At 39.1% G+C, this 11,972-nt stretch overlaps 1 protein-coding gene across 1 annotated transcript in view; it reads right to left on the bottom strand.

Annotated features, from left to right (window-relative positions):
• Nucleotides 1–286: 286 nt before the first annotated feature.
• Nucleotides 287–11,972, bottom strand: part of LOC139735063 (paired mesoderm homeobox protein 1-like) — a 41,249-nt gene continuing 29,563 nt past the window's right edge. Inside the window, exon 3 of the mRNA XM_071645835.1 lies at nt 287–634. Coding sequence (XP_071501936.1) covers nt 287–634 — 348 coding nt within the window. The remainder of the gene's footprint in view (nt 635–11,972) is intronic.

The following is an 11,972-nucleotide window of genomic DNA, read 5'->3' as shown; positions in this document are numbered from 1 at the left end:
AGTGTGGCTGTCATTGACTGAGACTTCTGATATTTTTTTTTTTGGTGTCACATTGACAAGACGAAGTCCCGAATCTTTCTGTCATGAACACAAATCTCTCCTGCTACTTCATGCTTGTCTTTATCCCCTGAATACGAAAGCTTGATTGGTCCACAAAATGCGCTGTTACTCAGATTTCCTGGGTCCTTATAGAATGACTATACGCTTTTTCAAACAAACACATGAAGGTTCTTCATTTTGCATCCAGTGTGACGTCATAAATGTTGCCATTGATACTGCTGCAGTCCTAGATGAGTGGAATTTGTTGCATGCTGTATTCTCTCGCCTTTAATCTTAGATTCGCCCAGCTCGAGCTGAGTCCGCCGGCATTTTCCAGGGCGTTCATGTTCATCATGGACATGTGACCAGCCGCGGCCTGGGACATTACCCCGGCGAGTCGGCCGTATGAGGCGGCGGCGGCTGCGGCTGAGTTCCACGAGGCGCCGAGCTCGGCGGTGGTGGTGCAAGGCCGTGGCGCCACAGGCTGTTCCACATTCACTCCGTTGTACGGACGGCGCCGGGCCGCTGCGGCCTTAGCTGCCTGAAGACTTCGCTCGTTGCGGCGGAACTTGGCTCGTCTGTTCTGGAACCAGACCTACCGAATGAAAACAGAAAAATTGCTTTGGAGAATAAAAAACACGTTTCGCAGTTGCTTTCGGTGTACACAATGTACCAAAAAAAAAAAATTAATTAATATTATTTCATGCATTGATAACTTAATAAAGATTTGATAACTTAATAAAGTTTGAAAAAAAACCCCACCTTAATAAAGATTTGTTTAAAGAGTGAAGATTTCAATTCAATTCAAGATACTGTGTGTAATAGTCTGTGTGTTTCCCCCTTTCATTTCGGAAGTGACCCTTTTTGTATATCCTGTAAGACACTATCATCATGGTAATTGTTATTGTGATCGTGTAATAGATGATTTGCTCAGCCGACCTCTTATAAAGGCTCAATTGTTCATGAAAATACCTCAAATCAAAGCTGTAGGTCCCTCATTATTACTGTCAAACAGATTATGCCACTTATTATATTGTTGAAGATTGAGGTATAGAGTTAAAAAAGACGATAATGGTCTCAGTTCAGTAACTATGCAAAATATTGATATTGCCTTCATTGGTCTAAGCCATTTAGTCACACGTCCCTGGGAAATCCTAATCCCTCATCTCTCGTTACGTCGAGCACGATTACTTTTTGAAGTGGAAATTAATTAAATGTGCCACTTATTTCTGACAAAGTGCATTTCACAGCCTGACCCTCAGCTATGGAACGGATTTCATTTTGCGCGGTTATTCAGAGCGGCTAGCTTTGAGAGCTCATGTAGTATGGAATTAAGTCTGTGTGTTCTCATATAAGAGTAATCGATTATCCTTAACGACCAAAACGGTCAATTTGGCAAGACAAAATTCTGTTTTTTACTTAACACTTTTAGTAATTAAGTTTATTGTGATTAATGTAATGATTATCAATGCACAGGCAGACTGCTGAGTTAAGTGTGTGTATCCTTTTTTTCTTCAGCAGGAAACAGTGATGAAAAATTCTTTTCCCCATCTTTCTGCTTGTCGTTATTGCAGTCGCCATGGCATTAAGCCTTTCTGTTAACCACATATAGAATGTCCTAGGAAAAGCTTTGGTGTGAACGTCACACCAATTAGCTACATGTACAAGAAGAAGTGAATATGTTTCGTTCCATACACTGGGCGTGAAAGTAAACGATTTGTCTGTTCCAACAATTCAGTTAGTCACTCCTTGCGTCAATGCAAAACCGGCGACTTGTCCAATATATATATAAATGTATATATATTAAGAATAGCCCTGGTGCTAACTTCGGATGACATAAGTCTGTCTTCAAAAGGACACAATGGTATCAGAAATTCCCCGTTTCGGTGGAAAAGAATCGGAAAAAAAAATGTTCGCGGATACGACCGGGTCATCGTAAATGAAAAACGGAAGTATCGTCTGCCACACTGTATTCAGTAGAAGCTCACTGTCAAGGACGCTCGCACATTCACCCAATTGGCACTTCACGTATCGCATGTGTCAAAAGGCGTGCAGCGGGAAGAAAGTGTTAGTCAGAACACCTAATAGCATCTGACATTATTTCTGCGCAAGGCGTCTTCGCTGGTAGCATAAGGAGTGAGCCAAGAGATATGATGGGAAAAGAATCGAAGAGAGAGCGCGGGGAAAAAGAAATTGATTTTTATGACGCCTTCGTCCATATGCATGCATTTTCTGAATGATGATAAAATGTATCATTAATAGCACCCATCTGAATGGAATGTTTTTCTTGAGAGAAATGAATGTTGTCATTGTTCCATCAAACGCGTGAACGGTTGAACGTCACACAAGCGACTTCGTCCATTTAAAATGTTGAACAATAACGAAAGCAACAGGTGACGAAGTTTTCGTCATAGTTCAAAGCGGAACGATGACAAACCCTCGAGTACTGGATTTGACAGTTTAAGTCATATTCTTGGCAATGCTTAACGGCCTTTTCGCCCTGACAATCTTCTTCATTGCAGTGTTCTATAATGTTTCTCTCCCCGCCCTGTATACCTCTCTTCTCTGATTAAAGATGAAGGGGCAGTCTGTCACGACACAACATGGAAACTAATTTCGCACAAGTTGAGATGAAGACAACTGCTCTTGGCTGTTAGCTCCAGACCTACTACATAATCATCACCTGTGTACAAACAATGAGGTACTATAAGTCTCGCCTAGTACCTCCTAGTGGTTGCCTGAATGTGTGACAATGTTCTCCTGTGTTGCTCGGCAACAGAGGGGGAAACTAAAAAATCCAGCCCTGCGACACCAGATTAATCTTACAGCAAGAGTTCCGTGGAAGAGGGGACTGTTATCAGAAGTATCAACCAACCTTTTCAGACTATTCATCCCGAAGGATTCCTGTGAGGCTTTGAAGAGTCACATCACACGCAACACTCTCCTGGGTTGCTTATGGGGTAAACACTTATTGCCAAAATACGTCATTGTCATACTGGAAAACAACAACAACAACATCAACAACAACAATAACAACAACCTATACCATGACCAACTTTGGTAACAACAATCACTCTTTGAATTCATTATTATTGCATCTTCTAAAGAAAAACTCATTAATCTTAGGGGAGAAGTATCTGCTGGCAGATTGTACGGTACTCATTCATTTTTCCTGCGTTATTGGCACACTGATCTGTATCATGCTGTATAGAGAATATTTCCTATAGAGATCAGTGTATTAGCATTATAGATCAAGGCAAAAGCTTAGAGCTAAAGAGCCGATAGATGGCGGGATACCAGAACGGATACAGTATGAGAGGGGAAACTTGTCTGAACAGTACTGTCGATTGTTGAATTGAGGTGCTAATTGTACGACTAGTATTACAGGGAAGCACCACAGAACTTTAGTGAACTACCATTACCTATAAATACAGACGCAGATAGACATTCGAATATTCTTCAGCATATTCCTCTTCATTGCTCATGTCATAAGGACGAGTATTATTCCACAAATCTTGTTGAGATTGTGCTTCAAACCGATTTCTTGTCCTTAATCCTCTGCATGCCACGTCAATTTCCAGTCCATAGGTTTATGCGTGAAATTTATGCACATTTTGACTCCCTGGCACAGAAAGTGTTAATAGGCGTTGTCTCACCTTCCAGCGAGAGAATTGAAACTGTGTTATATTTTGCGTTGTTTTCCCAACGCTTTTGAATGTCCCTGAAGGCCGATTGTTACAGCCGATTCCCTTCAGGTATAACGATCACATTTTTTTTTTCGCTGCTCATCCTTCACCGCAAGGGAACACTCGACTTTATACTCGATTCCATCTTAAATAAACTATTCTCTTCTCGGCGGTTTTGCCACGATCAAAGGCCACGCGTCCGTGAACTATCACGGTCTTATAACCGAAAGTTACAACGACACTACGCAACGCATGCGGCGAAACTAAAAAACGCGCTGATCAGTAAATCATAGTTCGCAAGAGATGCGTCATTCTCCAAATATTTGTGTTGGAGCGAACAGGTCCTAAGGTGATCTTCACGGTTCTTTTTTTTTTTTGTGCACCATTTTCACGACTACATCTCAACGAGGAAAACTGTTGGAGAGCTCAAGATAACCAGTAGCGTTGTAAATGCGGCGTTAAAAACAAACTTATTGTTAGGAGTTTTTCTTGTATAATAACGCGGTTACGATACTTCATCTCGCTAGATATGAAAAAGAAGTAACCAGGATATGAAAACGTAAATTTTAATACCAGCAGCACCAACAACAAACAGAAAACTTTATTGGAGATCATTATGACCACATAAAATATTTTTCCAGATATGACCACTTCGAGTGTTACAACTGTCTTAAGAAAATGTTATTTATATCAAATTTCCTAACTGCAGTACTCTTGCGTGTTTTTTTTTTTCTGGTACATTTGTTACATCGCGGAGGTTTTATTTATTCATTCTCTTTTTTTTTTGGGGGGGAGGGGGAGGGAGCTGATCACTTACTTCAAAAAATTGCAGAACTTTTTTATTCTACTTTCGTATGAACGTTAAAGTGCAGATAGCCTTACACATCCTTTGCTGTTTTGCCCAAAAGTTATGACATCTTTAAATCACCTGGTTTTCTGTTCGTGTTGAAGCGCAGATATCCTCTCACATCTTTCCTTTTCTCCCTTAAGTTTAGACACATTTAGATCATGGAATGAGCGCAAAAGTAATCGAAACTTTCTCGAAGTAACCACGTGCTCACTTGATCATTCGTTTTTCTTACAGGACTCTAATATGTTAGCTTACATGATACATTCATTTAGAATGTACGAGACAGAGAGAGAGAGAGAGGGGGGGGGGGGAGGGGAGAGAAAGAAAGAAAGAAAGAAAGAGGGCGGAAGAGATTTAAAATGGATGTGGTATACCTGACACGAGAGAGGCGTAAGTTAACAAGACCTCATATGAACAATTATTTTCCAACTCTTAGAATTTGATCATGGATACAGGATTCGTTAATCTCCTGTCTACTCTGAGGTCATCGTTCAGTAAATGCGCAACGTCTTTGGCAGTGGAAGAAAAATATCATCAAAAACCAGCACACTTTTTCTACTTATCAATATCATCACCCGGAGGTATGATGGCGTAAAGCTGAGTTAGGTAACAGGTGTTCCCCTCCCCCGCCCCCCCCCCCCCAATACACAAACTCCAATCCACATCGGATTGTCCAACAATAAACTGTTTTCGTTACCAAGCGGCTGGCACGCTAAAGGCGTTCACTTGACCTGACCCGTAACGGCCATTTCACCTCCCAGCCACTCGCTCGCTTCGTCGGTGCAAATTTACGACACTTGTTAAAAAGTGTACTTGCTCTGTTCCTCTTCTCTCCCCCCCCCCCCTCTTTTCTGCATTTCTTTAGGAGGTTTTGTCAAGACCTGCGAAGTTGCGATATGTCTCTCTCGTCGAAACGTGGGCTGGTATTCAAACCTTGCCTCTAACATGTACTCGGAGACTGACCATCAGGTTTGACCGCTATACCTTCTCCGCAGGTTCGCTCGGTTGTCCACAGGGGCCCCGTAATTTCTAACCCAATCCACTGCTACGCAGTAATTTCCTTTAGTCATATCAAAGGTATTGTTTACCACTGGGAGCAGTGATTTAAAAAAAAAAAATCCAGTTATCACATTTGATGCATGTGTGTAGGTTAGTTGTATCACAAAACGTCCTGTAGAACCATATAGAAAATTCACAATAAAGCCTAAAATACAAGGAGATATGGTACCTCTTTTTCTCAATAAACGGTTTATTCCAGAAACAATTTTATATCAATCATTGTTCACATTTTGTATATTCAACAATACTTAACATTGATTATGTTGATATGCATTTTAACATTGGTTGTTTCTATCGCTAACTCATATCTTAAAACTACTTTGAAGCACTAAAGCTGGGTTTTTGTTTCATCTGCAAATGGTAAATACACTAGCAATCCTCGCAGTCAAAGTTAGTGGTTATTGAACATCACAACGTATCATCGGCACATCGAAAGTAATTCTCGCCTCCTTCTTCTTCAGATACTAGTAACTGTTCTTGCCGATCATTTGTATAGGCTTCCCTGATACTTTAAATTAGTTATGATTCAATCTATTTTATCATCACTCCACATTGATTCTGAATCCTTCTTATAATATCGTAAGTTTTTCTTTAGATAAGAGTTGATTCGTGTTACTTGTTTACCAATCTGTTTGTCTCTTTTATTTTGATTATATTGTCATGTCCAGTTGAATATATTCCTATAGAAACTGCGCAATATGAATTCCCAATCACGATAATAATGATAATAATAATAATAATAATAATAATAATAATTATTATTATTATTATTATTATTATTATTATCATTATTATTATTATTATCATTATTATTATTATTATTATTATCATTATTATTATTATTATCATTACTATTATTATTATCATTATTACTATTCTTGTTCTTATTATCATTACTACTACTACTACTACTACTACTACTACTATCATCATCATCATCATCATCGTCATCATCATTATTACTATTATTATGATTATTATTCATGTCATGTTTCCTTGGCCAATGCTCTCTTGACTCTTCGTATTGTTTCTCTTAAACTGGCATGAGCAGTAGGAGAGGATTCGCCGAAGGACGATTGGCAATAATAAAAAAAAAAGAAACCATATTTTTCATTTTCAAAGTGGTACTGCGAAACACAAGTGACTGATGATTGATACAAAGCCTCTGGGATTCGGACGTAAAATCAACAGACATCAAACAATGAAATCAAACATCTCAAACTTACATGTATGCTCTCACCTTGCTTTCTTAAAAAAGACACACATTACGATAATTATATTCCATATTGATTCGATTCAATTCAGTCCAATTCAATTTAATTCAGTTCAATTCAGTTCAGTTCAATTCGATTCAATTCAATGAGAGTGCAAGATATACTTATCAAAATAAAGAGCTACTAGTAAATAATGACATAATAGGAGACAAAAATTTGGATGACACTTGCTGCTACGAATAGCTTATTGTTTTTCATGATGTCATGTGGAAATATTTCTCCTAATCAGTATCTAACAAGCTTGATGTTGGAGGTACACACATCGTGATCCACGTTTATACATGTGATTTACATTTATGAAACACTTCATCTAGCATTGATGATACACATCTTCGCCTAATTTGTGTGTTCGTGGGAGATTTCGTAACCTGTCTGCTTATTTTTTCCCCCTTGTCTCTTCTTTGCTCGCCCAAGAAAGACTCTGCTATATGTCACCATCTTCATGGAGCATCGATACTGCGCCTAAATTATGGCCCGTTTCAACCGTTTTAATTTATCCCCAAAGTACACTTCAGCCCGCTTTAATTGTGGCTCAATGCCCCCTCGCTCGGGTGAGCCACACGTATATCTTTCACTCGGGCCCAAGATGAACGGGAGTCGGTATCGTTGTGACACTGAACACGCACGGGTGCAAATAAACACCGCAGAAAAACTATGTGCTCATGTCTCATAATTTCAGCGGGGATTTCTTCTTTGTTTTTGTCGTCCTTTTTTTTTCGGCAGTATCTTCTTTGATGGTGAGGAGGTCGATGCTATCGAAAGATCGCACGAACTGATGTCTGCCTTTCGTCGCTTTTCACGCCAAAAGTGCAGAGTACGCCTTGCCCCCTGCGCTATAGCTTCTGGGGAATATTTTATTTCGGTAATGAGGGAAGGAGGAATTCTAGATGTTTAGACCCGCGACACTATTCCCGATGTGAAGTTATCATTGTATAACAACGCATCTGCACGTTTCTTGCCCACAGTACGCTTGCTAGCCAAGAATCGAAGAATGTTCTCTTCTGATCCGCCCCCCCCCCCTCCGTAAGTCTCCCTCTCTTTCTATCTATGAATCTTTTTCTTTAATGTTTGGAAGGTTTAAGCCTAATATACGTGACATTCTGGAAGTATTATCTCTCCCCCCCCCCCCCCCCCCCCGTAAGGTACATAGGCCCACTTTCCCATTTAGCAACAATGAAATACAATCGACCATACGCTCGTCTGGTGGCAATGTCGCAGTATGCGAGAAAATGACACAAGCCACTCACATGGTTTCTTCATATATCTCAGTAACTGCAAGCTCGCAAAGGCATATGAGTGAGCTTCTCATCTTTACGCCTTGATAAAAGGCAAGTCGCGACAAAAAAATTAAATGAAGCCGTGCGAAATAAAGAAAAAAACAACAACAACAGGAGCATTCGAAAAGAAAAATGTGTTCATACTTTGTCCGAGGTCATTTCTGTTGTGTCACAAAAGAAAAAAAATGACACAAACAGGTTGTTGTTACATTTTTCCCATTGTTGTTGTTTGTTTGGTTTTTGTTTTCCATGAGACACTCCCTTCCCAGATTACAACGCTGTTGTGGAGGAGAGTGATAGACAGAGAGGTGGTCACCATGGCAACCGACTAATGTTGATCGCGGACTTAATTTTTGCCAGGCCTGGCTTTCCACTCTGTGCAAGGTTAGTAAGGTATCATGCATCGTGATCATTTTTTTTTTTTTTTTTTGGAGGGAGGACGGTCGTAACAAACCACATTTTTAAGGGGAGATCGACATTGGTTCTATTAAGTCTGTATATACCACAGTTTCAATCTGAATAGATTTTAGTATGCCGTCGTACGACTTTATTCTATCTGGGTGGATTTATCATTTTGATGATACATGATGATATTGTATAGATTTGTGACTCTAAAATGATTTTTCTTCATTTTCTGTTGATAAAGATGATAATTGTAACAATATTTGCACGTGCCACGAGGAGTATGTAAAGGCGTCACCTCTCGTTTTTTGAACGAAAAGAGCATATTTCTTAACTTTGCATTTGTTCTGTTTTGTTTCTGCTTTTCATACGTGAACACTGTTTTTTCAGGCCTTCAGGTTTCCCGGTCAACCACGTGCTAGTCCAAATATTGGACACAATTTACATCGAATAGACGATGTTTGTGTCCGATGTCCGAGCAGTTCGCCGACGACCTCGAATTGCTGGGTGGCCGAGGGGGAAAAAGACGCGGAGCTTCTTCGTGCGCGGCTTTAATTCACTTTAATTATTCTCCTGAGAAACGTTGGATCCGGGCAGTGTTTTCTTGTGTAGAAAGAAAAACAAATCCCACTAAGTCAGACTATTCCCACGTCATAATTTCGTTATGGTGGGTAGATTGCGAGTGGAGTAAATTTCACGTAACATTGAACCTTCCAGCGCAAGGTGTTTTCCTCGCGTGAATGTGCCTTTTTATGCCGACATTCAAGGCAAACCAGGAAGTGGGCGCTGTTTTGCTGACAGCTCAAGTAAATAAAGTGTAAAGAGCTTTGGGTACCATGAAGGAAAGAAAAAAAAAATCTTTTGTAGATGATTTGCAATGTTATGATGGATCAGTTGTTGAAGGCCTAAAGTTCTGACTCACCCAGGTAACATTCAATCAAGACACAAAATCAAAACTATCAGTTCAGACGAGAAGCATCAATGGACAGGACGTGAAACAGTTCTCCGAATTAAATAGTGAAAGTCGAGATGCAGTGATTTAATTTTGTGTCTTCGTGTAATATAAGAAAATATCAAAGCTTCCTCAGGGCATGCAGACATTAACAATGACGTCATCACAGTACTTTCATTATTGATTCATACGCTTTTTTTTTCAAATTTTATTTGAAATTACACCGTCTCGTTAAGTAAATGTTTTAGACAAATTTCGGCCACAGATTACATGAATCAGAGAAAACACCGTAATACTAGTATTGGGATTCGGAATCTAAGATCTATTTTCTCATGCCTACCGCCTTATACTGCAAAGATTAATTATTGCACGTTGTTTTTGAGCTGGAAGGATTTTTTTTCTTCTAATGATATCAAATGCATTGCCAAATCAACTACTGTATACCAAGACAAGCGGAGAATCAGAACAAACTGATCCACGTGATTTTCATCTCTCCCTCTCTCTCTCTCTCTCTCTCTCTCTCTCTCTGCCTTAAACACATACTCACACCAATTTTATGTACAGCCATCCGGACATAAAGCTTTATAGTCCCAAGTTGATTTTTTTTTTCTAAAGGAAACCAAAGCCAAATAGATTTAAATGTGGATTGAATAAAAACAGCATTACAAGTAAAACACATCAGCTAATATTTGAGGAAAATCGGACGATCGGTTCAAAAGTTGTGAATTGTAAAAGTTTCGGTGCTGTTGTTGCTGGGTGAAAAGACTACTACGGTTCATGACATCATTTTGGACAATCAAATTTAGAAAATATAAGGAGAATTTCACCAAATTTTGCTTTCATGAAAAGTAATAATTCCATCAGTTTGGTACTGACATATGTTGCGGGTTACATCATTCCCTCTGCGCTTTGAAAGAGATAAGTCACGTGCTCTATCCAGCTATCTTAAGAAAAGTGAAAATATGAGTGATATGATTTATCGAATTCCTCTTTTCCGTGTAGAGTTTTAAACTAAGATTGTATTGCTTACTTGTTTATTTGTCCAAACCAGAGCTGATATCATTATAAAAAATTGTATTCATGTTTTGTTGATTCAAAGTTCCTTTAAATATTATGTACTCATGTAAGCGTTATGGATATTACTTTGCATTACTTTATATTGAAATAAAATCATTTTGAATTGAATTGAATTGATTGAAGTAATAGTCCGATTTTCCTCAAACTTTTACTGATGTGTTCTACATTGCTGCTTTCACTCAATCCACATTAAAGGGATGGTACAGTATTGGTGGAGATGAAAATTGGGCTTCAACTTTTTTGCGAGATACCAAGAAAAGACTTACGAAATTGTACAGAGCATATCACTTTAAGAGGAATTCAAAGTTTATTTGATAAAAATCGGGTTTGGATTAGCTGAAACATCCAAAAACAAAGTAAAACAAAACGATCGTAATAAAATGTGGGTCCCACACTTTATTAGGATCGCTCTGTTTTGGATATCTCGGCCATTTAAAAACCAATTTTCATCAAATGAATATTAAATCCCTCTTGGAATTACATGCTCTTTCATATTTCATAGGAGGTTTCTCACTATCTCACCTAAAAATAATAAAAACCTGAAGTTAAGGCTCAACCAAAACTATACGATCCCTTTAAGTCTGGGCCTTGGTTTCCTCTAATAAGTTTTGCACAAAAAAGTCCGTTAGTTATAATAATTGCAGTTGTCATGACAGCAGCCACGGGGACATGTAATCAGCTGTAAGTATACAATTGCACTTTACAATATATCCACACATCTATTTCAAGTAGACCTCGGATCTCACCGATTGTCGTACAAAACGAGTCCATTTTCAAACATTTTTTTTTTTTTTTTTGGGGGGGGGGGGAGGGCAAAAACTAGTTGTTTCCTATACCGACACATGCTTCTTGGTTGCTTGTTTGTGTGTGTGTGTGTGTGTGTGTGTTTGTGTGTTTACTTTTTGTTGTTTCTTTGATACAAGTATCCTAAGACACTATCCGTAAATTGAGTACGCAGAAGTTTTATCTTTCACAAGACATCGAAGAATAAGGTATTTCCATCCCATCAGAGAACATATGTGTGGTAGCCCATTCCCCCCCCCCCGCCTTTCTCTCCTCAAATTCTGTCAATTTCGATTACTTCGCAAGACGTGGCCTTGACACTGACCTTTGACCTTTTGAAAGACAGAGACAGGATGTAACGTGGAACTCCCGGTCACGGTCGGCGTTGCTTTCAAATCGAATTCAGGGAGAAGTACATCACAAAGGAGGACATGGCTAAAATGTTGTTTTCTCGTTCACGCTGCACTAATCAGAAATTATTGTCAATGGTTACAGATGCGACAGGGGCCAACGTCTTAAATCCTATCGCACTGTCTCTTTTCCATTTTTTTGACGAGTATGCAAACCTTAAGG

This window comes from Diadema antillarum, unplaced genomic scaffold, assembly GCF_040938485.1.
Source record: "Diadema antillarum isolate AM-2024a unplaced genomic scaffold, OU_Dant_1.0 seq00000563_RagTag, whole genome shotgun sequence".
Taxonomy (NCBI): domain Eukaryota; kingdom Metazoa; phylum Echinodermata; class Echinoidea; order Diadematoida; family Diadematidae; genus Diadema; species Diadema antillarum.
This window is presented reverse-complemented; position numbering and strand designations above follow the sequence as displayed.